Here is a 27,579-nt window from a genome sequence, read left to right on the forward strand (position 1 = left end):
CCAGGCTCAGGGATTCCCCGCCCACGGCGCTCAGGCCTGCCTGGCCCCAGGTGTAGGCCTGCCTGCCTGCCTGCCTGCCTGCCTGCCTGCCTGCCTGCCTACCTACCTACCTGCTGCGCATTTTATTAGCTGTTGCAGAGGGTGTTAGGCGAAGCAGGTGTAGACTGGGTCGTTTTTTCCTTGTGTTAATAGTGGAATTTCCTTCAGGTTGTGCTATGACTGAAGCCTGGAGTAGAAGAGTGAGCGGATTCTGTATTTAAGGGATTGAGTGGAGTCATTTCAGGGTCATCCGATAGGTTCCATTTTCCTTCACCTTCCACTTTGTAGGAACAGGTTTCAGATTCTAACAGTGACCTGTGAGCTCATTATCCCGCGTTTAGATGGAGCTGGGCGGGCACGCGGACTTGGGAGGGAGGGGAGTTCTGCAGGGGAGGCAACGGGTCCAGGTCACGCCGCCCCCGCGAGCGCTTGTGTTGGGTCCAGCGTGTTCTACTTGAGTCCGCCAGGAGCCGCCGCAGGTGCAGGTGGGCAGGGCAGGAAGGGCTGGGCAGTGGAGCGGCTCTGGGGCGATTCGCCTGAAGACCCCTGTCCTTCGCTGTCCGCGCCCATCCGCCAGCCCGCCCGGCTCGGGGCCAGGAGCCGCGGGGGCAGGGTACGCCCGGGTAGGGTGTAAAGTTGGGGGAGGGCGGTGCGGGGGGCGGGGGCCAGTGCGGCGGGGCGGGGCCGGAGCGGGGGGCGGGGCCGGAGCGGCGAGGGCGGGGCGGACGGGTGGGCGTGGCCGGCGCGCTGCGGGGCGGTGCCAGCGCGGGGAGGGCGGGGCGGACGGGTGGGCGTGGCCGGCGCGCTGCGGGGCGGTGCCAGCGCGGCGAGGGCGGGGCGCGGGCCGGGTTTGAATCCCCGGCGGCGGTGCGGGGCGGCCGCAGATCGTGAGTCAGCATCGGCGGCGGCCCGGGTGCTAGGCAGCCCTGCGCCGTCAAGGTGTGAGTCTCTCTACTCGGCGCTCAGGAGCCGGCCGTCCCCCAGGTGCGCCCCCCAGGTGCGTCCCCGCGTCCCGGAGCCGGGTGTGACCGCCGCGGGGTGGGTCCGAGCTTCTCTAGAGGCCCGGAGCGAGGCGAAGGCGCCGCCACCTCGGAACTTGTCTCTGCCGGGCACTCGCCGCTTGTCAGCGCTGGTCCGGGCCTCTTGCGTCCCCTACCGAGGCGGGGTCGGGGTGGGGCCGGGCCCAGGGGACGGGAGGGGAAGCAGAGGCTGGCAAGGGAGGCAGGGGCGGGCAAGGAGAGGGCAGGGGAGCCGGGCAGGAGAGTTCCGGGGAGCCGGGCAGGAGAGGGCTGAAATCTGCGTCCTGGCCGTGCCCAGCCTGCACTCTGCTCGCTGGCATTGGGGCAGTCCCCGCCCTGGCCCGAGTTCCGAGTGGTCTGTAGCTTGTCCTCGGGTGTCCCTGACCCCGGGGGACCGCAGCGCCTTGAATGTGCTGTGTCACGGCGGAGCCCGGCTGTGTGGCCGTGACTCAGCGGGGGCCGGGGTTTCCTAACTAACTCTGGGAGCTGAGACAGCCTGGCCTGGCGGGACTGGTTCTGGGTCAGGTGCTTGGCCCAGCTGTTCTCGCTTAGGTAACCAGCGTCACCTAAATTTTGCCTCTGCACAAGGGTCAGCTCTTTGTTTGCAGATGTTTCAGAAGATTTGGGTCTGACCTTGGAACAGTGAGGTGAGGTGGGGGAGGCTGGAAACTGGGTCAGCACGGTGCAGCAGCTGGCTCCCCGCCAGCTATCAGGGAGTGAGCCCCTAAGGATGGTGGAGCCTCCTGGGACCCTCCCTGGGGCCCTCTTTGGATTAGGGGTACCTGGCTCTGAAGCAGGGCCAGAGTGTCTTGGGGGCTGTCAGATGCTTCCCAAACATCCCCTTCTCCAGGTGGCTTCCCGGGCTCCAGTGCAAGTGATTTGGCTGAGTTAGGTGGTGGCTGCCACCCTCAGCTGAGTGGGAGCCGCAGTTTGTCAGGTGCGCAGTGAAGGCAGTCCCTCGTGTGCTGCGCCCTTCACACCTGGTCGGGGGTGCCTTGGTGCCGAGTTTACTCACAGGTCCTGGGGTAATTAACTCACTTCCAGGGGCGAAAAGGTGCCTCTGATCCTGTCCCTCCCAGCTCCTTTGTATCTTTGCTTTTCATGATGAGTTTCTGGATCTCTCCAGGTGTGAGGAACGGTGAGCTCTCAAGGGTCTGCCTCATCCTGATTCTGGGACTTGGGTGCAGAGGGCAAGTCCAGGTTCCTAAGCCTAGCTGAGCTGACCGGGCACAGATGGCTCAGCCCTCCCCGTCATCTAGTCCCAGCATGGGAGCACCAGGGGGCTGTGGGGCAGGCCTGCGGTAGGGGGTTGGTGCCTGTCCTCAGTGGGTTAGTTTGTCTAGAGCCCTGGTATGGTTTACTGGCATACGTGAGGGTACAAGCTCCCTTCTTTCTTGCAGGCCAGGACTCGGGCCTCAATGAGGTTTTTATAGAAGGAAGGTCACTCCTGTGACGCATGAAGACTGGGCATGGGCCTCAGTGAGTGTGGGCTGAAGGAGGAGGAGCTCAGTGTTCCTATCAGGGCCTGGCCAGCAAGCAGCCCCTGAGGAGGGGATCCTGCAGTGCCAGCTTCCTGGAGGCGCCTGCACACACGGTGTCTGTGAAGGCCGCGTAATAGAGGGATCCTTTGCCAGAGAGGAGGGAGGGCTGTGGCCGCCCTCTGAGGGACGTCCAAGACATCTGGGCTCGGGTTGCAGAGCCACTGTTGGATGGGTCCAGATCACAGGAGAGGCTGCCAGCCCCCAGGGAGGAGGGTGAGCATGGGGTTGGGCCTGGGGGGAGGCTGGTGCTGTGACCAGAGGCAATTCAGGGCACCAGGTGCAGGGCTGGAGGGAAGGGCCCCGGTGGTGTTAGGCTGAACAAGTTGTGAGGAGGCCCCAGAAACAACTGCAGGGGGAGTGCAGGCTGGTCAGAGGTGGGGGTCTCCTCCCTGAGGGAGGGCTCAGGGAGGGAGGACTGTGTACATCAGGGGGCAGATCTGTTGGTCCAGAGTCTGAGGGGCCTGGGGTCCCTGTGGAGGACAGGCAGGACCAGCAGGGGCATCTCAGGTGGCCTCCATGTCCTGGGTTGAATTATGTACCCTAAAAGATGCATCTGAGGCCAGGTATGGTGGCTTATGTCTGCAATCCCAGCACTTTGGGAGGCTGAGGCAGGCAGATCACAAGGTCAAGGTGAGACCAGCCTGGCTCACATGGTAAAACCTCACACCTACTGAGAACACAAAAATTAGCCAGGCATGGTGGCGCGTGCCTGTAATCCCAGTTACTCGGAAGACTGAGGCAGGAGAATCGCCGGACCCGAAAGGCAGAGGTCATAGTGAGTTGAGATTGCCCCACTACACTCCAGCCTGGCAACAGAGCAAGATTCTTTGGGGGGGGAGGGGTGCGTGGGCTGGAGATGCATCTGAGCTGCAGGCCCCTTGCCTGGGAACGTGATGTTATGTGGAAACACGTCAGGTCCTGTTCCCAGGGTTGGCTGTCCATGGTCTCGGTTACTGGTGTGAGGTCTGAATTCAGGGTGGTACAATACAGGAGGACATTTTGTCGTTCACGTAACTTTTATTACTATGCAAGGCTGAAATCCGTCTATGTTACTAGTTAATCTTGTTAATCTCTTATTGGGCCTGATACACAAATGGGGATGTTCGTATAGGAAAAAACCTGGTATATAGGGGGTCTCATGCTGTCTGCCACATCAGGTGTCCACGGGGGTCTTGGAATGTATCCCCCCGTTACAAATTTGGGGGTGCTACTGCAGGGTCCTCGTAATCAGCTTACAGTGAGTCCGGTAGGGTGGGACCCTAAGCCAGTGACCAGTCTCCTTATAAGAAGAAACTTGCACACAGACACTCTGAAGAGATAACCCACAGAACAGAGGCAGGCACTGGATCCATGGGGCTGCCAGCCATGAAGGAGGATGGACGCCAGGAGGAGGAGGAGGAGCACCCCAGGCCCTGGAGGGAGGAAGGAGGAGGGAAGAGGGAGGCGGCCCTGCCGACTGTGTGTCTGAGACTCCGGGCCTTGGAGCCGCCTGTGTGAGGCTGTTCAGTGCCTGGTCCTCTGTTGCTGTCTCCAGCGTCTCGGCTCTGTGCTGCTCAGCACGGTTTCAGTCAGGCTTTGATGTCACGCCTGCTTCCGCAATGGTCAAGGGCATCAGCCGGGTAACAGGGACCAGCAGGGCTGGCCATCCTGCAGGCCACGGTGGGTGTCGCGAATGGGAAGAAGACTGCATGGCTGTGGGTGCTGCCAGCCGGGGGCCTGCCTTTGGCTCCACTGATGAACAGCCTCGAGGGCCAAGGCCTTCGCGGCTGCTGTTGTGGGTTCCTGGTCCCCAGGGGGTCTTGGCCTGGCTTCTTGCACCCCCAACCTATTCCTCTAGTTTCTGGATAAGACCTTCAGAAGTTCCTAAAAGTTTCATTTCAACGGTGTCTCCTTGGGAGTGGAGATGGCTGTCCCATGCACTGTGTGCCCTGTCGGATGGCCGGGGGATCGGGTTCTGCTGCTGCCTCTGTGTGACGGGATGGGGAAGGACCGCATTGCCAGGTAGCTCTGTAGCTTGGAAATTCCCTCGATGCTGGTGTGTGGCTGAGGGTTGGCTGTGGTCTGGGGTGGTGCTGTGGAGTGGGGTGGGGGTGGCCTCTGCTTTGTGGCCTCTGGAGTCCCGCGTCCACCCTGAGCCAGATTCCTCCCATCTGCTGCTCTGGGTGGTGGAGTGCTGTCTTGGCGCAGTGTGGCTGCTGAGGGGGTCCAGATTCGGGGTGAAGAGTCCCGGACCTGCCAGGCAGTGCCATATCCACGCCAGCCTGTGCGCGATGGGTCGTGTACTGCCGGGCCACCACCGAGGCACGAGGGTGTCCTGACTGCAGGGGGAGCTTGGAGCGTGTTGCCACCGAGCACCAGGCCTCGGGCAAGCGGCCTCCCTGCGCTTGCTAATGTGGTCCCCGTGGCGCTGACTGATGCTGGCTGGTTCCAGGGGGAAGCCTGGATGGAGAGTGGGGTACAGGCCACATGCTGAGGCTGGGCCCCACACTGCGTTCCCCACCAGTCTCCCGTGTGGCTGGGGCCTCGTCCTTCTTCGGAAGGCATCCCTCCTGTCCTTCGTGACGATGACGCTGGCACTGTCTGGAAGGGTCCCAGCCCTCTTCCCTGGCAGAGTGGGTTTTGTCCCTCAGCCGCCGAGTCCTTGTTTGTCCAGCTGTTTGCCGGGACACCCCCGGTGTGGCGAACCTGCTGTCACCCTGACATGGGCACCAGGATCAGGTCCCGGGAGTCCCAGCCCTGGTGGGGTGGGGTGGGGTGGGGGAGTGAGGCTGCAAGAGCCCTGTGAGGGCAGGACTGGATGCTGGGTAGGTGGGGGGCAGTGACCGCCTCTCTGTTCCCTCTGGGCCCCACCTGGTCTGAACCCAGCACCAGGCAGCAGCTGGCCAGGCTGGGGGTTCCCGGTACACTGATCCCCACAGTCGGGTCTGACAGCATCCCCCTGGGGTACAGTTGCCTGGGGCCACGGAGGGACCACCTGTCCCAGGTGAGGACAGGAGGACAGGGGTCTGGGGCCCTTCAGGGATAGGCAGGGGTGGCTCTGCCTGTCTCAGTGCAGGACTCAGCAGCACACAGTCCAGTACCAGGCATTAGTTGGGGTCCAAGAACCTGAAACCAGCAGGGGTGACAGGGCAGGGCCCCCCAGAGAGACCCCACACAGCGCATGTGGGAGGGTGGACGCAAAGGTGGGCTGGCGGGCGGAGGGCACCATTGTGGAGGCTTGTGCTGCTGAGGTGTCCTTTGGTGCTGGCCGCTACACTGGGTTTGGGAGGCGGTGCTGTCCCACAGGGTGTGTCCCGGAACTCCTGCAGCTGCAGCAGTGCCCTGGCTGCTCCACGGGGCTTGAGGGTTCTCAGATCCCAGGCCCTCCAGCCATACCCCACCCCATAAGTCAACTTCTGTGCGGAGGCTGCGCAATTTCAAGAAGAGCTGTGGCTTCAGGGCTGGTGGCCTGAGCTCAGCCTCCCCAAGACGGCTTCCTAATTATAGGAAGGGGCACTGGGGTCACTGCTTCCCGCTGCTTGGGGTGAGGGGTGGGGACTTGGGAGGGAAGGCAGCCCCACGGCCTGCAGGGACAGGTGGGGACAGCAGAGGGAGGCAGGGCTGGCCAGGTAGGCCCACTCCATCTTGAGCGGTGGGATCTGAGTCTCAGTGCTCTGCATGAAACTGCACATGAAATCAGCCTCCCAGCAAGTTTTTTACACAGTCAAGTGTGCACTTGGTCAGAGGCTAACACGTGCTTAGGTATTTAGACTGTGAGGGGCAGCAGCAGCAGCAGCGTGTGGGAGGCAAGGGCCCAGCTGCTGGGGTGCAGTGCCTGGCGTCTGTCTGAGCACATGCTTTCTGCCACTGGTAGAGCCAAGCCTCCTGCTGCCTGCTGGGGGCTGCACAGATGGGGTGGGGGTGTCCTTCCAAGGCTCCTCAAGCAACTTCCATGCCTCCTGCCCTGGGTCTCGAAGCTCAGGAGGACGGTCGTCGTCCTCAGCTAGGCTTCTGAGCTCTGCAGCACCTGGGGGCCTGTGGATGATGGCGGCCTCTGTTGACAGGTTCTGCGTTAGATCTACATCTTAGTGACGTGAATATTGCATCCCTAGAGAAGGATCTGGAAGAGCAAGACGGCCACGACCTGGGACCAGCAGGTGAGGGTGTGGAGGACCTGAGGCCCTGCTCCTCCAGCTGCTGAACTCCTGAGCGCTTTGCAGGAGGATCGCTTGAGCTCGGGAGGTCAGGGCTACAGTGAGCCGAGATTGCACCATTGTACTGCTGCCTGGGTCACAGGGCAAGACTTCATCTCTGGTTTTGGGGTGGGAGGGTCCCCTTCTGGCAGTACCTCTCCCTCACTTCCACTCCTCTCCCCTGCATGTGGACTCCTCAGCGCCTCTCTCTCCTTTCCCAGGTCCCCTTTGTCCCAGCAAAGTGGCCCTGCAGAGACAGGTAGGGCTTTTCCTGAGGAAGGTTGTGAAGGTCCCCTGAGGACAAACATTTACTTTGTATACAAAATACATTAACATTGTAGACAAGTGATCCACACCAGTATAGATGTATCTTTTTTTTTTTTTTTTTGAGACAGTGTCTCGTTCTTTGGCCAGGCTGGAGTGCAGTGGGGCAATCTCGGCTCACTGCAACCTCCACCTCCCGAGTTCAAGTGATTCTCCAGCCTCAGTCTCCCAAGAAGCTGGGACTCCAGGCCCGTGCCACCAGGCCCAACTAATTTATGTATGTTTAGCAGAGACGGGTCTTGGCCAGGATGGTCTCCGTCTCTTGACCTCGTGATCCACCTGCCTCAGTCTCCCATAGTACTGGGATTACGGATGTGAGCCACTGCAACCGGCCGATGCAAATGTATCTTAACGTATTCTAACATCTTACACACAAGATTCCCATCCTTCAGCCTAAAAGTTTATCTTTTTCTGACTTTAAAAGAAGAAAAACCATTTCGGGGGGCCTGGACCAGTGCTGGGAGGGCTGTGCCAATGGCTGAGTTGGCTGGCAGGGCCTGGTGGGTGTCCGGCCTCTCTGGGGCCCACATTGAATGCCTGTGTCCCCACCTCTGGTTAGAATCCCTTTGAGGCTGTAGCTTCCCCGGCTGTGAGGGATGTGGTTACCTGGAGCTCTGTGGCTCCACACCCATGGATGGCGGCTGCTGGCCTGGCCCTGCCATCACCCCTACCTCCCCACCCCTGAGTCCCCACCACCACTGCCTTACAGGGTCCGTCTTCCATGGCTGCCCCCGGCCCATGGGCGGATGTTTGGGCAGAGGCCTGGCCTTACTCCCTTGACTCACTGGGCCACCCCCGCCAGGTCCCAGGTTGCTGGCTGGCTCTGCGCCTGTCGCCATCCCCGGCTCCCTGCCCCGAGCACCGTCACTGCACTCGCCGTCCTCTGCGTCCACCTCGCCGCTCAGCTCGCTGTCCCAGCCCCTGCCGGGGCCCTCGGGCTCCTCAGCCATGACGCCCCCCCAGCAGCCGCCGCCGCTGCGCTCCGAGCCGGGGGCACTGGGCTCCACAGCCGCCTCCTACAGCTCCTTAGGTGAGTGCCGGCGCCCTCCGCGAGCATTCCCGCCCAGATGCCCTCCTGAGTGAAGGGCTCCGCAGGGATCCCCTGGAGGGATTCCCTCCGCACCTGATCCCCGGAGGGAAACCACATGGCACATGCTCACGGCATCTTTCCATTAAAAGACTTTACCATGCTCCCCCGCCCCCTGCCCTTCCGGAGGTGGAGTCTCCTCGCTCTGTTGCCCAGGCGGGAGTGCAGTGGGTTGATCCCCCCTGGCCCACCACAGTCTCCACCTCCCGGGCTCAAGTGAGTGTCTTGCCTCAGCCTCCCGAGTAGCTGGGATTACAGCTGTACACCACCATGCCCGGCTAATTTTTGTATTTTTAGTAGAGGTGGGGTTCCAGGTAGAGGTGAAGGTTCCAGCCTTCACCATGTTGGCCAGGCCGGTCTCGATGTCTTGACCTTGTGATCTGCCTGGCTATTTGTTAAATTTTTTTTTTTTTGAGACGGAGTTTCGCTCTCGTTACCCAGGCTGGAGTGCAATGGCGCGATCTCGGCTCACCGCAACCTCCGCTTCCCGGGCTCAGGCAATTCTCCTGCCTCAGCCTCCTAAGTAGCTGGAATTACAGGCACGCGCCACCACGCTCAGCTAGTTTTTTGTGTTTTTAGTAGACACGGGGTTTCACCATGTTGACCAGGATGGTCTCGATCTCTCGACCTCGTGATCCACCCACCTTGGCCTCCCAAAGTGCTGGGATTACAGGCTTGAGCCACCGCGCCTGGCCCAACACTTGGTTTAAACACGCGGTTTAAAAGAACCAACACTTGGCCAGGCACGGTGGCTTACACCTGTAATCCCAGCACTTTGGAAGGCCGAGGTGGGCAGATCACCTGAGGCCAGGAATTCGAGACCAGCCTGGCCAACATGGTGAAGCTCCATCTCCACTGAAAATACAAAATGAGCCGGGACTGGTGGCACCTGCCTGTGATCCCAACCACTCTGGAGGGTGAGGCAGGAGAATCGCTAGGACCTGGGAGGCGGAGGTTGTGGGGAGCTGGGGGGTCATGTCATTGCACTCCAGCCTGGGCAACAAGAGCAAAACTACATCTAAAACCAAACCAAACCAAAACTCTTAACACTTTTGGCCAACATGGTGGCTCACACCTGTAATCCCAGCGAGGCCGAGGCGGGGTGGATCACTTGAGGCCAGGGATTCAGGAGCAGCCTCGGTAACACAGTGAGATTCCTGCCTAGAAACAATACCAAATTTAAAATATTTCTGTTTTTTTAAGACAAAGTCTCACTCTGTTGCCCAGGCTCCTGTTATCTTGGCCCACTGCAGCAGCCTCCACCTCCTGGGTTCAAGTGATTCTCCTGCCTCAGCCTCCCAAATAGCACAGGTGCCCGCCACCATGCCAAGCTAGTTTTTGTATTTTTAGTAGAGACCAGGTTTCGCCATGTTGGCCGGGCTGGTCTCGAACTCCTGAGCTCAAGTGATCCGCCCGCCTCGGCCTCCCAGAGTGCTGGGATTACAGGCGTGAGCCACCCTGCCTGCCCAGTTTTGTTTTAAAGTAGCATTTAAAATGGCTCGGTCACAGCGTCTAAAGCTGCATACACGTTGACAGATGTCACCACATGGACACAGCTCGTTGGAGTCCTTGAGAGTCTCTGTGTGTGAGGGGTTCCTGGGAGTGGAGTCTGAGAACCACTGGCCCTCCCACTTCGTGATGTGGTCGCAGGAACTCGAATTGAATTCCTCTCTGTCGAGACTCCTCAGGTGGCCAGGAAGGCATAAATCTGGTGGGGAGACCAGGGCAGGTGTCACTGTCAGCACCCCACCTCTTCCTGAGCCAGGTGGGGTCCAGGAGTGGGGAAGGGGCTGTCGTGGCCACACCCATGCAGTCACGGCAGGTGGGTCCTGGAGGGTGCTCCCGGGAATAGCACCCACCAGTCGCACCCGGCCACCAGCACCACGGGGCTGTCATTGCCCCTTTCACACTCAGGTTTGAACGGTGTCCCTGGGAGCATCTGGGACTTTGTTTCCGGCAGCTTCTCCCCCAGCCCATCCCCCATCCTGAGCTCCGGCCCCTCGTCCTCTTCGGGTGCAAGTCCAAACGGAGCAGAGCTGGCCCGGGTCAGGCGGCAGCTGGATGAGGCCAAGAGGAAGATCCGGCAGTGGGAGGAGTCCTGGCAGCAGGTGAAGCAGGTGAGCGTGTGTGGGTGACAGGTGAAGAGGAGGGCGGGCGGCACAGGACTCGGTGGGTCGGGGGAGGAACGCAGGGGACACAGGCGAGGTGGAAGGGGCTGAGGTGGGCCCTGGGTTTCAGGCCTGCGACGCGTGGCAGCGGGAGGCACAGGAGGCCAAGGAGCGTGCCCGTGTGGCGGACAGCGACCGGCAGCTGGCGCTGCAGAAGAAGGAAGAGGTGGAGGCGCAGGTGAAGCAGCTGCAGGAGGAGCTGGAGGGCCTGGGCGTGGCCTCCGCGCTGCCGGGGCTGCGTGGCTGCGGCGACATCGGCGCCATTCCCCTGCAGAAGCTGCATTCGCTGCAGAGTCAGTTGCGACTGGACCTGGAGGCGGTGGACGGCGTGAGTCCCGGTTGGGGGGGCCTGTGAGGAGCTCCTGTCCCTGTCAGGGAGAGCTCTGGCTGGTGCGGTGTTCCCTCCCTCCGCCTCCCCGTTCCCCTCGGGTCTGCTCTGGGTCTGTGGAGGGGACAGTGCCTTGCCTCAGCACAGCCCTACCTTCAGCACAGCTCCCCCGTCGACCTCCTTGCTTGTCTCCCTGGGAGCTGCCTCTCTTGTCAGGCTGGCCCTTGTCCTTCCTTTCTGGAATGCTCCACGTTTGCCCTTTTCACCCCTCCCTCTTGCCAGTGAATGCCAGGCTGCACCCTCCACGGGGAAGGTGGCCCATCCCTCCCTGCTCACAGCTGCAGCCCTCAACCATGCCCCTCTTCACCTCAACTCCCAAGGGTGGGCTCTTGGCCTGGCTGCTCTGGGCTAGAGGGTCCTGATTAGCCCACATCCTGGGTGCCCAGCTGCCAGGGCCCTCGGGCCTGTCCTGTCCTGTCCGGTCACTGCCATGTCTGGTGGCCCCAGGAGGCCATCCTCTGCCCACAGCTCTCGAGAGAGAATATCTCATCTCACAGCTGCCCTTCTCTCTGAGGTGGCATTGGCCGGGGCATCTCCCTGACCCTGTCTCTGTGGCTGGTGGCTGGATGGCCTGAGATGTTGGGTCCTGCTCAGAAGGCCCTCGGGCTCCCCAGCTGGCCCGGTCTGGGCAGGGGCCTCCTGACCCCACTCTTGTTCTGGCCCTGCAGGTGATCTTCCAGCTGCGCACCAAGCAGTGTGTGGCCTGCCGGGAACGAGCCCACGGTGCCATCCTGCGGTCCTGCCAGCACCGTGTCCTGTGTGAGCCCTGTGCGGCCAGCGCACCTGAGTGCCCCTACTGCGAGGGCCAGCCCCTGCGGTGGTGACCTCAGCAGGGACAGCTGCCTCCTGGTGGGCACCCTGGCTCCAGTGCTCCTTGTGACCACAGCCACGTTGTCACTGCTGGTGCCCCCGAAGCGAGGACCAAGGCTGGGAGCTCCCGCCCACGCTCGGCCTGGTGGCCCTCCCATACATGATCACCTCTCTAGGTCCAGCGACGGTTCCAAGGTATTTTCCTCAAAAACCTTAAAAGCAAACCCACAGAACCCACTTGCCTGTCCTCACGGGGCCTGGTGCCTCAGGGGTCTGCGTGGGTGCTCTGTGGTCCTGACGCTGCTGTGACTGGGTCATTGGGAGCTGGGGTGTCGAAGCACTTTGTAGACTGAGGAATTTAGGTAGAGGTTCTAAATTGCTCTAAGCTGCTTTCTACATTCATGTTTTTTAATATGCGATAATATGAAGCTTTATATGTGTACTGTGAACTTAAACATTTCCTATTCGTTGTTAATTCATAGTATGCTAAATATTCTAGATTTCATATTCTGAAACTAGTACTTATGAAATGAGCGTTTCTCTAGTAGCAAGACCTAGGATTTTTACATTTTCCAATTAAGTGCAAATAGTATTTATAAGCAGAGTGATTACTGAGAGAGATTAACTTTATGGAAGGAGCTAGTTTTCCTAAGCCCATGCGTGTGTGCATGGAACTGGAGTCTGTATTCCACCCTCGTGGTGTGGGGACAGGAGAGCCCAGGCCGGCATTTCTGTGATCCGTGGCCACGTTTTCTAAGTGCCTGTGCCTTGAAAACAAGTGAAGGAACATCACTGGTTCTATTTCCTCCCTTGAACCTCTGAAAGACAGTTTGATACTAACGAAAAATGCAGCAGAGGGACCAGACATCAGAGATTTTATAATTACTTATTTTAAGAAGCTGTTTTCTGGTTGGGCATGGTGGCTCACGCCTGTAATCCTAGCACTTTGGGAGGCGAGCCAGGAGGCTCACCTAACATCAGGAGTTCAAGACCAGCCTGGCCAACAAGGTGAAACTCCGTCTCTACTGAAAATACAAAGCGTAGCTGGCTGGGGTGGCAGGCACCTGTAGCCTCAGCTACTGGGGAGGCTGAGGCAGGAGAATGGCTTGAACCCAGGAGGTGGAGATTGCAGTGAACTGGTATCTTGCCACTGCACTTCAGCCTGGTACAGAGCGGGACTCCGTCCCAGAAAAAAGCAGTTGTCTTCTGATGACTTGGCTGTGTCATAGGCAATGGTGCTTTGTAACTCCTTGGAGAATTGCCTTCCTGGCACCTGTGACCTCCCCCGGTCCTGCTCGCGTAGGAGACGCTCGAGCCGTGGTGTGCCAGAGTCCAGGGCGCTGGGTGTGTGTGACAGTCACCTGCCCTGTACTGCCAGGTATTACCGAAGCTCATCCGTGTGGCCAGTGAGGTCATACAGAGGACCCAGCCCCTCGGCAGCCTGGAGCATGTGTGGGAAGCGGCCTGCGGCCTGCACAGTCCCGGCTCTGCTGCAGTCCTGTGCCCGTCTGCCCTGGAGTGACAGCGTGGCTTCTGGCCGTAGCAGAAACGCGACTAAGAACACGTCCCCGGGATGAGCTGACCTTCTTTGCTCAGGCCTGGGACTGTCCCTGGGAGTTGAGCGGGTGTAGGTGTCCAGGTGACGGCACCTGGCTCTTCGCGAGGCCCCACGGGCTGTGAGGGGGCGGGAGGCACCACGGCATTTCTCCCGGCCCGTGGCTTTGCCAAAGACTTTCAATCGCATTTTTTAAAAGTGCAAAATGCTCAGTAAAAATTTTATCAGTGACCAAATTAGAATGTATTTAATACAGTAGGAGGTTTAAGAACTTTTTAACGTAAGACAAACTGATAGCCACGTTCTGTCATTTTAAAGGAAGTGGATCCGTGACGTTCTGCAGCTAGTCCGCTACTACAGGTAACTGTTGACTTGGTTTTAGTGACTGTTCTGTTTTTAATGATAGTGATGACTTATTAGGTCAGTATCTAGAAGTTGCGTCGATTCTGTGCTCCTGTCATCAGTGTTTAAAATCCTTTGTTTTCATTACTATTTATGCACTTGGATCCCACTTCGGGCCTCTGGTCTTTTGTGGGATATGTGGTGCCTGCCCAGGGGTCCCCTGGTTGTCAGCCGTCAGGGGCAGCTGAGCCCTTGTCCGCGCCGCTCTGCTCTTTCTGGGAACGAGGTGGCGGTTGCCCCTCAGGCACCTCCAGGGCTCAGCTTCCAGGTGGTAGTGCTGGGGGACGGCTGGGAGACGGGGGGGTACCTCCTCCCCAGATGAGTACTGGCTCCGAAGACAGGTGTGGGGTGGGAAGACCAAAGAGTGGCCGGGGCACACAGGCACCGCCGGGGTTGGAAATGGAGGCAGGGTCCTGGGCCCTTTGTCACCCGACCCTGCTCTTGAGGGTTGAGGCCTCAGGTACGGATCGTGAGTGGTCGAGGTGCACAGCAGTGGTGGATGGTGCTGAGCTGGAGGCAGGCCTGGTGGCTCCCACCTGTGGCCAGGCGGGCCCTGCGTGTGGGAGCCGGGTGGTGGCTGGTCCCGCCATGGTCTTGTTGCCTGTAACTCTAGTGTTCAATAGTAGTCGTGATACAATGGCGTCACGACGTGTGTGTAACTGTGGTCAGCAGACCTCGTTCCATGTGGACGCGTCACGTGGTTTAATTTATGGAAGCCTTGATCTATTTAGATGAGAATGTTAATTGAATGGAATTTTCTTAACCCAGAAGGTAGTATTTATAATGCATAATCATTTACTTGTAGTGATTGTTTAAAGGTAACACTTAAGTTTTTTACACTATAGCATTTATGCAATGGTTTACAGAATTCATGGAATTATTTTTATCAGTATGGGAATTAATTAAAACCTTGAACCTTTGTTTTGTTTGTCTGCTTCTCTGAGCACAAGCCTGGCCGCCTGGTCCCTGGGAGTTCCCACAGGCCGGTTTCTCATAAGCTCCCACGCAGGCCAGGGTCGCCCCGCAGCTGCTCTGGAGGCCCCGGTCTGGGCATCTGATGGCGGAAGTGTTCCAAGTTGGAGGTTTCTGTCAAAACAGCAGCTGGCAGGTCCTGATCTGGACTCAAAGGCGGCGAGTGCTGGGGTGGGCCTGGCCCCTCCCCACAGGCAGGACTCACCCGTGGGCTCTGCGTGGGGGATGCCATGCTGGGTGAGCAGACCTTTCAGCCTCTTCATCTCCTTCAACAGTTCTTTGTGAGCCTACAGCAAAACGAGGGGAAGGGCAAGGCCAGGCCACGTGGGGGAGGCTGTTGCATGCTGCCCCCTGTCCCCAAGACTGTACCTTCCTGCAGTTTTCCAGGGTCTCAAACCCCAAGCCATCAGGACCTCCCTCCAGCTTGGGGGCTTCATTTTCTTCTGGGCTCCTTAAGTAGCCGGCATCCTCAAAAAGTGTCTGCAGCAACTTCTCATGGCCCTGAAGGTGGAGGACACAGGGGCAGCACCCAGCTCTCATCCAGGCCCGCCTGGGGCTGTCCTGAGTGCCCCCTCACCTGGAGGGTGATCAGCTCGTCCGCCAGGTCCTGTTCCACCTGGTCCCACCGCCGCTGCAGGGCCTCTGGCAGAGCCGGGTACACTGAGGACCCAAGAGAAGCCAGGCTGAGCTGCACCTTGTGTCCCAACCCTGGCCACCCCAACCTGGTTCCACTGCAGCAGGGCCGGGTAAGAGGGTGACCCAACTGGGCTCAGCTGTGCCCGCACCCCTACCTAGCAAGGAGTGGGGGTGGCAGACAAGGGGGGTCTCGAACGTCAGCGCATACACGCAGGTGCTAGGCTCGGACACGTGGGCCAGCCGGTTGGTTTTTCCACACTTCAGCTCCACCTGGGGAGGGAAGTTGGGTGGGTGGGCTGGGGAGGCCAGGGCCCCTCTTCCAGTATCCTGAGGCCTCACCTTGCTCTGCCGGCTCCGGGAGCGGCAGGCGTCGCCGTCCCTCATCCACATGCCCGTGAAGGTGTTGTTGGCGATCTCCCACTCGTGCCAGATGCTGGGGGGACATGGCGCAGTGCGTGAGGCCGGGCGGGGAGCTAGACTGCTGCGGACCCCTGGCCCAGCCGTGCTCACCCAAGGATCCCGCTGTAGGCGTTCCAGCGGAAGGTCTGCTCGTGCTGGGTCACGTTGTGGAATGGACAGAACTCGTACTTGTACCTGGGGGCACAGGTGGCCTAAGGGAGGTCCCCAGGCCGTGCCCAGCCCAGCCCACCCTTGCACCCACGCTGCACTCACGTGGACTCCACCAGGCTGAAGCACTTGCCGGACAGTTGGGAGAGATGCTCGGGCCCTGGAAGAGACGCGAGCTGTGAGAGTGGCCGGAGCAGAGCTGGGGCCACCGGAGGGAAAGAGCTGCGGGGCACGAAAACCGAGACTCGAACCGGAGCTCACGCAATGGCAGCAAACGCCAGACCAGGAAGCTCTCAGATTCTTTCTCCGTGAAGAAGAGAACCTCCAGCCAACTGAGCTCACCTCATGGGAGGGGTCACCCCATCAGTACAGAGCAACCTTCCAGGCAGTAGACCCACGCATGGCACCGAGAGGGCCTTGGCACAGCACCCTGGCCTGGCCGGGGCTGCCCAGAGGACCGGCCTTGCTCTGCCCCACTCAGATGTCAGGAGGGCCAGTCACCCAGGAGAGGGCGGCAGGGACGGCAGACCCACAGATGCCTGAGGCAGGACTCCCAGAAATGAAGGCATTCTGCGGCAGCTGCGCACATAGGAACCTGGGAATCGCAACGGCAGGCCGAGACAAGACTGAAGACCTTCCGCTTTGACCTCACACACTGATCCCCAGGCTCAAGCACAGAACCCGTGAGCAAAGACTGACCGAGAGGACTGTTTTCAAAGGACCAGTTACCAACAAAAAACACAAGACATTCAAATACACAGTAAAAGGGGGTCCCATTCAATGGAAGAAACTGGCAAACAGAATTCTATATTCAGGAAAGTAGCCCTTCAAAAAAGAGTGAATGCTTGGTGCCGTGGCTCACATTTGTAATCCCAGCACTTTGGGAGGCCAAGGTGGAGGGATCGCTTGAGGCCAGGAGTATGAGAGCAGCCTGGGCAACATATTTCGAGACCCCGTGTCTACACAAACACACACACACAATTAGCTGGGTGTAGAGGTGAGCACCTGTAAACCCAGCTACTTGGGAGGCTGAGGTGGGAGGCTTCCCTTGAGCCGAGGAGGTGCGGAGGCTGCAGTGAACTATGATTGCACCGCTGCACTCCAGCCTGGGCAACAGAGCAAGGCCCTGTCTCCAAAAAAGAGCGGACACGCCCAGATAAATAAAAGCTTCAGGAGCTAGTCAGCGGCAGTCCTGTGTGCCACCCAGGAAAGTGAGCAGACAGCAGCCCATCTGGAGGAGACAGAAGGCCCTGGAACAGCGAAGTGCGTGGGTCAGTTAAAGGCCATTCTCCTCCTAGCTGTGGTCTGTAAACCTGCAGGTCTGAACGCAGCAGTCCCCCACCTTTTTGGCACCAGGAACTGGTTTCATGGAAGGCAGTTTGCCACCACCCAGGACTGCGGGGTGCGAGGTTTAGGGAGGAAACCTCCAGCTCAGATCATCAGGCATTAGATGATGATGATGATATTTTGAGACAGTCTAACTCTCACCCCAGGCTGGAGTGTAATGGCACCATCTTGGCTGACTGTGACCTCCACCTCCTGGGTTCAAGTGATTCTCCTGCCTCAGCCTCCCAAGTAGCTGGGATTTCAGGTGTCAGCCACCATGCCCAGCTAACTTTTATATTTTTAGAAGAGACAGAGTTTCACTGTGTTGGCCAGGCTGGTGGCTAACTCTTGACCTCAAGTGATCTACCCGCCTTGGCCTCCCAGCTCCCAGGTGCTGGGGTTACTGGCATGAGCCACTGTGTCCGGCCTGAAAGACCAACTTTAAAGACATAAACAGGTTGCAAGTGAAGGTATGGAAAAATATCCACATAAACAGCCAAAGAGCTGGAGTAGCTGAAACGATTACGAGAGACAAAGATGTTCCATAATGATACAAGGGTCAGTGTGCCAAGATACACAATTACTCATGCACGTGCCACCAACCGCGTGGCGGCAACACGGACAGGAGACAGTGATACCCCACTTCTTTTTTTGTGTTTCTGAGACAGAGTCTGGCTCTGTCGCCCAGGCTGGAGTGCAGTGGTGCAATCTCAGCTCACCGTAACCTCCACCTCCCAGGTTCAAGTGATTCTCCTGCCTCAGCCTCTCCAGTAGCCAGGCTTACAAGCACCCGCCATCATGCCCACCTTATTTTTGTAGAGAAGAGTTTTCACCATGTTGGTCAGGCTGATCTTGAATTCCTGGCCTCATGTGATCCACCTGCCTCAGCCTCCCAAAGCGCTGGAATTACAGGCGTGAGCCACTGCGCCCAGCCTGATACCTGATTTCTAACGTGATAGAACCAGCAAAGGGAAGATCCATGAGGAAACAGGCCTCCCACAGCCCTATAACCCAACAAGCCTCACAGAACACTCCACACAATAGCGAAGACACACTTTTTAGGTGCACATCACATGGAATTTTTTTTTCAAGGAGAGACCACGTGTTACATCACAAATTTGGTCTTTTTTTTTTTTTTTTTTCCCCTCTGGAGACCGAGTCTTATTTTTGCCCAGGCTGGAGTGCAGTGGCTCAATCTCGGCTCACTGCAGCCTCAGCTTCCTGAGTAGCTGGGATTGCAGGCACCCACCATCCCACCCAACTAATTTTTGTAGAAACGGGTTTCACCAAGTTGGCCAGGCTGGTTTTGAACTCCCGGCCTGAGGAGATCCGCCCACCTCGGCCCCCCAAAGTGCTGGGATTACAGGCATGGCACTGCACTCAGCCTCAAAACTGGTCTTGAAAAATTATCTTTTTATCACAAAGGAGTGAAACTGGAAATTAATAGAAGAGCAAATGGAAAATTCACACGTGGAAATTAAATAAGTCAGAGTCTTGTTCTGTCGCCCAGGCTGGAGTGCAATGGCGTGATCTTGGCTCACTGCAACCTCCACCTCCTGGGTTCAAGTGATTCTCCTGTCTCTGCCTTCTGAGTAGCTGGCACTGCGGTAGCTGGCTAATTTTTCTATTATTAATAGAGATGAGTTTTCACTGTGTTGGCCAAGTCTCGAACTCCTGACCTCAGGTGATCCTCCCACCTCGGCCTCCCAAAGTTCTGGGATTACAGGCGTGAGCCACTGCACCTTGCTCAGTCAGTCTTAAACAGTGGTCAAAGAGGAAATCACAGTGTGAATTAGAAAGTACCTTGAGACATAAAAATGAAAAGCCACCGTATTTACAGGAAACTTACATGATAGGCAAAGCCCGTGATGAAATGGAAGTTCACAGCTATAAACAGGCTGGAAACATGGTCTGGGCACGGTGGCTCACGCCTGTCATCCCAGCATTTTGGGAGGCCCAGGCAGGCAGATCATGAGGTCAGGAGATCCAGACCATCCTGGCTAACATGGCGAAACCCTGTCTCGACTAAAAATTCAGAAATCAGCTGGGCGTGGTGGTGCGCACCTAGTTCCAGCTACTTGGGAGGCTGAGGCTGGACCATCACTTGAACCCGGGAGGCAGAGGTTGCAGTGAGCGGATGTCTCACCACTGCACTCCAGCCTGGGTGATAAGCGAGACTCTGTCTCACATATATTAAATCTTTCAATCCGTAAACATGGGTTATCAGACGGAGCCTCACTCCGGAAAGAGCTAATGTTTTATGCTGACCGTATCACCCAAAGTGATCTGCAAGTTCAATGCGATTCCTGTCAAAATCCCTGTGACAGTTTTTGCAGAAATAGAAAAAAACATCCTAAAATTCACACGGAGCCTCAGAGGACCCCAAACAATGGAACAACCTGGAAAAAGAACAAAGTCGAAGGACTGATACATACTGAGTTCAAAAATTACTTCAAAGCTGTCATGATCAAAACAGTGTGGTCCTGGTGTAAAGGCTGGCACAGAAACTTGGTGGAAAACGGCAGATGGCCTGGGAAAAAAACCTGGACAGACGGTGAAATGGTGTAACAAGGGTGCTCAGACCCTTTGATATGCAAAGGACAAGCTTTTCAGCAGAGTGCTGGGGTAACTGTATGCTCAGGCGGAGACTGCAGGTGGACCCTCCCTTTACGCCACGTAGAAGAAGCTCCAAATGGATCTAAGACCTAAACATGAGCTAAAACTATAAAACTCTTCCCTCTCCTTAACGCTGGACTTGGCAGTGATTGCTCGCAGCTCACAGCAAAAGCCCAGGCAACAAAAGAAAAACATAGACTTCAAAATAAAAAGCATCCATGGTGGCGCGTGCCTGTAATCCCAGCTACTCAGGAGGCTGAGGCAGGAGAATTGCCTGAACCCAGGAGGCGGAGGTTGCAGTGAGCCGAGATCGCGCCATTGCACTCCAGCCTGGGTAACAAGAGCGAAACTCTGTCTAAAATAAATAAATAAATAAATATAAAAAAAAATTAAAAAAGCATCCGTGTATCAAAAGACCTCACTGGCCAGGTATGGTGGTTCACGCCGCATCCCAGTGCTCTGGGAGGCCGAGACGGGTAGGTCACATGAGCTCAGGAGTTCGAGATCAGCCTGGCCAACGTGGTGAAACCCATCTCTACTAAATAAAAATTAGCCAGGCATGGTGGTGCATGTCTGCAGTCCCAGTTCCTTGGGAGGCTGAGGCAGGAGAATCTCTTTTTTTTTTTTTTTTTTCTTTTTTTGAGACGGAGTTTCGCTCATTACCCAGGCTGGAGTGCAATGGCACAATCTCGGCTCACCGCAACCTCTGCCTCCTGGGTTCAGGCAATTCTCCTGCCTCAGCCTCCTGAGTAACTGGGATTACAGGCACATGCCACCATGCCCAGCTAATTTTTTTTTTGTATTTTTAGTAGAGATGGGGTTTCACCATGTTGACCAGGATGGTCTCGATCTCTTGACCTCGTGATCCACCCACCTCAGCCTCCCAAAGTGCTGGGATTACAGGCTTGAGCCAGTGCGCCCGGCAAGGAGAATCTCTTGAGCCTGGGAGGCAGAGGCTGTAGTGAGCCATGACTGCACCACTGCACCCCAGCCTTGGTGACAGAGCAAGACTCCATGACCAAAAAAAAAAGCAAAGGATTGAACAGACACTTTTCCAAAGACCACTTAGAAACCGACCATAAGCAACGAAAAGATGCTACGTCACCGATCATTAGGGAATACAAATTAAAACAACCCTAAGGTACCACTTCACACCCATTAGGATGGCTGTTAGCAAAAACAGCATCGGTGAGAATGAATAAAAATTCAAACCCTCATGCGATGTTGGCTGGGGAATGGGACAGCCACGATGGGAACAGTCTGGGGCCCCTTAACAAGCTAAACATGGCATTCTTACAAGACTCTGAAAACCTCCTCTTGGAAATTGGAAGCAGCGACTCAAACACCTATGCACATGTTCACGGCAGCCGCCTCACAGCTGAAGGGTGGAAGCCCCCCACCGTGTCCATGAACGATGGTAGGCAGGTAATGGATGCTCCGTCCTTGCAACGGGACCGTCCTGAGCCTTAAAAGGAAGGAAGCACGGACACAGGTCCACCCTAGACGGACCCTGGGGATGCTGCGCTCAGAGGAGAGAATCAGATACAAAAGCTGCACCCAGTATGAGTCACTTATGTGACGTCTCTCCAACAGCCATGTTCAGAGACAGAAAGCAGAGCGGTGAGTGCAGGGGCCGGGGAGTGGGGCAGCTGGGGGGCCGTTTGAAGGGGACAGAGGGTCAGTTTGTGATGACAGTTTCTGGAGTTGGATGGTGCTGACGGCTACCAGGGCAGTGTAAAGCTGCAGAACCATGCATGACTGATGGCCGACGTGACATAGTTATGCTTTACTTTTTCTTGTGGTGAAATATATGTTAAAAAGCAGCACAGGGGCCATGGAGCTGAGGCCGCAACGCACCCAGCCCTGGGGGAGGAGGGAAGGTGTGAGCAGCCTCTCATCCCCCAGCCAGACCGGCCACAGGCAGCGCTAGGGTGGGGGTGGGTATAAAGCAAGGCCAGCAGCCACTTGTGAGTAAAGGAAGCCACTGCAGCCACAGCCACAGCAGGACGCGGGCATTTCCTGCTCAACCAGAACCCCTGTTCCTCCAGCACGCTGACGAGTCGGCTCCTGGCTGGCTGGATGCACCGCCTGTGACGTGCCGCCTGCCGAGACTGGCTCTGGGGAGACTGGAGCAGGGAGGAGACCTGGCGCCGGGCCCCCAAAGGGTCTGCGCTGAAGCAGCAGGTGCGCTGCTCTAGTGCTGATGCATCAGTGAGGCTGTTTTTCAGCTCTATTCAGTTTTACTGTATTAACAATAAAGCTGAAACACACACGAGGCGCTGGATGACCAGTCCCTGGGAATCTGGCTGGGCCGGGAGCCAGATGCCACGCTGGGGCCACCCTCAGTCTGGCCCTCTCTCCGAGAGGGCAGAGGCTAATGCCACTGAGGCCCCCAGGGTGCTGGCCCAGCCTGGACTTCTGTTCCCTGACATTTGACTCATCCCTGGGGCTGTCCCCTTCCAAGACAGAGGGAGACCAAGATGGCCACGCTGCCCTGCTCGGGGGATGACGGCTGTGGGTACAGGAAGGTCCTGGTCCTTCCTCATCAACTGCCATCTGGGTGGCCCCTACTCCCGCGCTCGCTGCCATCCTCCCAGCCCAAGGGCTAGGACCAACTTAGCCCTGGCATGCCTGCTGACCTACAGTATGCGATGTGTGGGCTTGGCCCTGTCCAGTCTGGCCCCAGGCTCCTGCCCATGAGGCACACAGCAGCCTTTGGAGCCATCCCAGAAACCCTGATGCACCCTTTCCCGGTCTGCCACTCACACAGTTCCACTGGGGGGATGGCGGGTCAAGAGCCTGCGTCCGTCAGGAACTCATGTTCCCAGGCCTGCCCCTGGCGGACACTGCTTGGAGACACCCCTGGAGGGCCATGGGCTCTGCACTCACAGGGCCACCACTCAGGACGGTGTGAGGGCGGCGGAGCCTGGCCCAGCTCCCCAGCTGGGAGGAGGCCTCTGCCTGGGTGTTGTCCACAGCTTCAGGGTGCTCCCGCTGGCCGGGGTGCACCCTCCTGCAGAGGACGGTAACCACAAGCCCCCAAGAGCAGCGGTGCCCCAGGTCCTTGGCTCCTGGCCTGCACCAGAACCCCGGCCACAGCCCATCCCCTCCGCCCGGCCCTCAGGCCCCAGCAGCCTGCCCTCCGGAGACTGGTGGAGGCCGGCCCCTCCCGCAGGCATCCGCTGTATACTCCTCTAGAGCCAGAGACAGCCAGACTCAGGCTGGAGCCTCCACCCCTGCCGACGGGTCCCCCCTCTGCTCTGTATTCACCTTCACGCCACCTGCAGGCTCTGTGCTCACAGCCTGCACGACCAGGACAGTCAGCGGCGCCCTCGGCTCCTGCGCACCCAGGTGGCTGTATCGCCAGCTGCCCCTGCGCCCAGGGCCACCGCGCCTCGAGGCCCCATCAGCTCGGCTGGGCCCGGACCTCCTCATTGCCCCTCTTCCCTGGTCAAGCCAAGGCAGGCAGGGAGGCACGCCCCCACACCCCCGCACTGCATCTCTTGGTGACAATCCCGTCTTGAGGGTGGTCCTCCCTCCCATGCTGCTCCCTGGCCTGACCCCAATGCCCTGCCGACTTCCACAACCCCCACACCCCACCCCACCAAGAGCTTTACCAGGGACCTCACCCTCACCCTTGGGGTTCACCCACCTCCACTGATGAGTCTTGTGCCCACAATGACCCCTCTCCAAGCCTCAGAAGTGCCTCATAGATCCAGCCTGCCTCTCGCAACTCAGCTGGGCCCTGGGCTTCCCAGCCTGGTGGGAGACCCACTTTCTATAGCTTCTCTAGCCACGATCCTGGGGCCACTCCTCTCCTCCCCAGATCCAGGGCCCTGCCAGAGCCCCGGGATTCCAGCCAGCTGGCCGCTCCCTCCCACCACCAGAGAACCCTCCTGGATGGTGTCCTGGACTCTGGCAGAACCATCACACTGGCCGCGCCCAACCCGCTCCATGCCACGGCAGGACACCTGCTCCAAATCACAGACCTAACCAATGTCTGCCCTTCCTGTGGCTCCCGACTCATCTGGTGGAGGCCCGGCCCAGCCCCACCAGCATCAGCCCTGGCAAGCCCACCCCTTCCTCTTATGTGGCAGAGGCTCTTCTGCTGGGACATCCTGAGCCCTAGGCCGCCATGACCACAGTCCCTGAGTTTCTCACCATGATGATCTTTCTGCTTATGCTGAAGGAGCGTTATGTCTAAGGGAGAAAAAACGCTTCGAATAAACACGCCTGACTCCACAGATGCACGAAAAGATGATCTGGAGAAGAGCACCATCAACAAAACAAAAGACTGGGAAGTAAACGTGCCACTCACATCCAAAGGCGGGGAGAGAACTTCCAGATTAAAACACTAACGAGGCTTAATGGACCAAACGCACGTGTAAGCCCTGATGCCCTGATCTGGGGGTGGGAGTCAGGAACACTATAAATAAAAGCACTCTTTTTTACTTTTTTTTTTTTTTTTTTGGGGACAAGTTCTCATTCTGTTGCCCAGACTGGAGTGCAGTTGTGTGAACTCAGCTCACTGCAACCTTTACTACCTGGTGGGTTCCTCAGCCTCCCAAGTAGCTGGGAGTACAAGGTGCTCACCACCATGCCTGGCTAATTTTTTTTTGTTTTAGTGGTGGTGGGGGGCCTTACCCAAGGAGTGCTCCTCTCCTCCTGAAGGGGTTCGGTGGGTTACTGCGTTCTTACTCAGTGGCCTGCCCTCCTTCCTAGCTCCTTGGGACAGGTAGTGTTCCAACTCCAGCACTTCAGGCTCCGCGGAAGCCACCATCCCATGGCTGCTTAGCCGCAGAGAAGGGAGCCTGACCCCATGTGCACCATCACATCCAGCCACACAACAAAAACCTTAACAAGATTTCTTTGGAGTGAAAGCCTGTGAAACCTACAAACAAGGTTGAGCATCATCTGATCCTCTTTACCTCCTGATCTCTATCTACCCCAGCTGAATCTCCTGTGGCCCTGGCTTCTCTGCTCACGGCCCTCGGCCACTCCCTGTCCTGGATCCCTTTCCCCAAACAGCGACAGCTTCACTCCTTTTTCTCCTTTAGCTTTTGTTTGAAGTGTCACTTCTTACTTTTCCTGACTGCCCAATTTAAAAGCAATCCCCAGCCAAGGCAAGAGGATCGCTTGAGGCCGGGAGTTTGGGACCAGCCAGGGCAACACAGTGAGACTTCCTTCTCTACAAAAACACTTAACATTTGCAGGGCATGGTGGTATGCACCTGTAGTCCCAGCTACTCAGAAAACTGAGGTGGGTGGACTGCCCCAGCCCAGGAGTTCAAGGGGTGCACTACTGCACTCCAGCCCAAGTGAGAGAGCAAGACCCCATCTCTAAAAAAATAAGAATAAGGCCAGGCACAGTGACTTAGGCCTGTAATCCCAGCACTTTGGGAGGCTGAGGTGGGCGGATCATAAGGTCAAGAGATTGAGACCATCCTGGCCAAAATGGTGAAACCCCATCTCTACTAAAAATACAAAAGAAAAAAAAAAATTCGCTGGGTGTGGTGGCGCGCGCCTGTAGTCCCAGCTACTTGGGAGACTGAGGCAGGAGAATGGCTTGAGCCCAGGAGGTGGAGGATGCAGTGAGCTGAGATTGCACCACTGCAATACAGCCTAGCGACAGAGCAAGACTGTCACAAAAAATAAAATAATAAAAGCAATTTCCAAAACAATAACACACTCCCTCCCTCCCATGCCTCACATATCCACGTGGCATTTTTCATCATCGAGCATACTATTTATTTTTTCTTTGGTGGAGTCTCACTATGTCACCCAGGCTGGAGTGCAGTGGTGTGATCTCGGCTCCCTGCAACTGCTGCCTCCCAGGTTCAAGAGATTCTCCTGCCTCAGCCTCCTGAGTAGCTGGGACTACACGCACCCACCACCATGCCCAGCCGATTTTTGTATTTTCAGTAGAGACGCAGTTTCACCATATTGGCCAGGCTGGTCCCAAACTCCTGACCTTGTAATCTGTCTGCCTGGGCCTCCCAAACTGCTGGGATTACAGGCGTGAGCCACTGCACCCAGCCTCATTCAGTGTTTAAAAGGCATCACATACTCGGGACCCAACGAATTTCCTTCTGAAACACTGCCTTGGGAAACCACTCACGCGAGAGCGAACAAAGGCATCCACATGTTCTCCACAGCACTATTTCTAATGTCAAAAAAAAAAAAAAAAAAAAGGAAACAATCTAAATACAATAGTTGCCCATCAGGAAATGCAGTGCTATCCTATTTTGTACTGGGCACCAAAGAATGAAGACCTATATCACTACCATGAAAAGTCCCAAGACATACAGCGAGTGATGACGAATCAGCCAAATACGCAGTATTAGTTTTTAAAACGACAAAGATTACCAAAAAACAACACATTTTCCAGTTGCCTATGTATGCATGTAAAAGCACAGAAACGTGTCTGCAAAGTCACCAAACCATGAACAGCAATAACCTCTTGGAAAGGAAGGACTAAGTCTAAAGATAACCTTTTTTTTTTTTTTTCAGTCTTTTCATTACTCTAAGTTTCATTTTTTATTTAGCTTTCTGACTCTGTGCTTGCGCCTTCAACACTTTCACAACTATTTTCTGCTCCTCGATAAGGAAAGCACGCTTGATCCTGTCACGAACACATTTAGCACACAAGGAACCACCACAGGCCCTGCTGACATGTTTGTTTGTTTTGGACAATCTCATAAAAACTTTAGGTCTTACAGCATGAACCCCTCGAAGCCTGCCTGGGCACACGCCACATGAAGATTTTGGTGCTTTCCCAACCTTCTTGGTATATAGGTAAACAATTCTATTAGCAGGGGTCCGGGACAGCCTAGTTTTGTTAGAGGCGGTATTGCAGGAAAGCCTACGCCGGTATGTCAAACGCTGGACCATTCTGAGTGCCTGCACACAACGTCCCCGGAAGAGCTGTTTTTGTTTTTTGTGTTTTTTTTTTTTGAGACAAGAGTCTCACTCTGTTACCTAGGTTGGAGTGCACTGGCATGTTGCGATCTCGGCTCACTGCAACCTCTGCCTCCCAGGCTCAGGCGATTCTCCTGCCTCGGCGTCCCAAACAGCTGGGACTACGGGCGCCCACTACCACGCCCGGCCAATTTTTTTTTTTTTTGTATTTTTAGTAGAGACGGGGTTTCACTATATGGGCCAGGCTGCTCTCGAACTCCTGACCTTGTAATCCGCCCGCCTAGGCCTCCCAAAGCGCTGGGATTACAGGCTCGAGCCACTGCGCCCGGCTTGGAAGTAACTGAATTCGGTAGAAGAACGTCTGGTAGATTCTCTCGCACTTCAACATTAATTTTAGAAGGTTGACGAACCAATGCTTGAGACTCCAGGCCATAACTCTCAGGGTCCCTCATGCATTTTCCTTTGCTAACGCTTTACCTGACAACTAGAGAGCTTTCGCCAGTCCCTCGCGCAGGCTCCAAGCGCTAACCCAGCCACCGCGGTCGGCACCCGGGACGGCCCCCTGCTCCCCGCGGCCACCCCCACGCCCGCGGACAGCGCCCCTCACTCACCAGACACGGGGGAAGGATCCCTCTTGGCCTGGAGACGACTGGCCTGGGGCAAGAACGGGTTGTTCACCCTACGGGAGGCGGCGAGGTCAGCGGGGAACCGGCCCAGGCCGCCCGCCGCCCACAACGGACCGCCTGCCAGCGAGGGTGCTCACCCGAACGTGTTGGGCTCCTCCACCACCTTCATCTTCGCGGCACCTGCTGGCGCGGGCCCTACGGGGAAAGAGACAGTGAGCGGGGAGGCCGAGGTGCTGAGCGCGCGGGGGGCCTGGGGACGCGGGCGGCCGGGCCACTCACCACGCGCAGAGAGCCCGAGGAGCAGCAAGAGGCCCGCCAGCTCCGCCGCCATCGCGCTGCGGCGGCCGTGAGGTCACGTGGGTTGGCGGCCACGTGACCGCGGGAAAGGAAGTGGCTCCCGGCGCATGCGCAAGC

The 27,579-nt window shown here is 57.2% G+C and overlaps 3 protein-coding genes across 10 annotated transcripts in view; 1 reads left to right on the forward strand and 2 right to left on the reverse strand.

Annotated features, from left to right (window-relative positions):
- The window catches only part of UNKL (unk like zinc finger), a 48,457-nt gene extending 34,032 nt beyond the window's left edge, over positions 1-14,425 (forward strand). For 7 of the 8 annotated variants that reach the window (XM_074381802.1, XM_039478282.2, XM_039478283.2 and 4 more), the window contains 5 exons: positions 6,643-6,735; positions 7,898-8,125; positions 10,097-10,299; positions 10,421-10,678; positions 11,407-14,425. In XM_074381802.1, coding sequence (XP_074237903.1) covers positions 6,643-6,735; positions 7,898-8,125; positions 10,097-10,299; positions 10,421-10,678; positions 11,407-11,562 — 938 coding nt within the window. In that variant the 3' untranslated portion in view covers positions 11,563-14,425. The remainder of the gene's footprint in view (positions 1-6,642; positions 6,736-7,897; positions 8,126-10,096; positions 10,300-10,420; positions 10,679-11,406) is intronic. The other variant, XM_074381804.1, reaches the window with a different exon arrangement.
- Positions 14,278-27,537, reverse strand: GNPTG (N-acetylglucosamine-1-phosphate transferase subunit gamma). Its single transcript, XM_003928371.4, has 11 exons — positions 27,445-27,537; positions 27,303-27,360; positions 27,151-27,218; positions 15,786-15,840; positions 15,624-15,707; positions 15,453-15,546; positions 15,269-15,383; positions 15,055-15,137; positions 14,847-14,978; positions 14,683-14,764; positions 14,278-14,591 (listed from the first exon to the last, which is right to left on the reverse strand). The coding sequence occupies exons 1-11, from the start codon at positions 27,494-27,496 to the stop codon at positions 14,497-14,499; spliced, it is 918 nt and encodes a 305-aa protein (XP_003928420.1). The 5' UTR covers positions 27,497-27,537; the 3' UTR covers positions 14,278-14,496.
- LOC104651463 (large ribosomal subunit protein eL34-like) lies at positions 23,253-27,103 on the reverse strand. The gene has a single exon (XM_074381806.1). The coding sequence runs from the start codon at positions 26,510-26,512 to the stop codon at positions 26,159-26,161; it is 354 nt and encodes a 117-aa protein (XP_074237907.1). The 5' UTR covers positions 26,513-27,103; the 3' UTR covers positions 23,253-26,158.
- Positions 27,538-27,579: the final 42 nt, after the last annotated feature.

This window comes from Saimiri boliviensis, chromosome 12, assembly GCF_048565385.1.
Source record: "Saimiri boliviensis isolate mSaiBol1 chromosome 12, mSaiBol1.pri, whole genome shotgun sequence".
NCBI classification, from domain to species: domain Eukaryota; kingdom Metazoa; phylum Chordata; class Mammalia; order Primates; family Cebidae; genus Saimiri; species Saimiri boliviensis.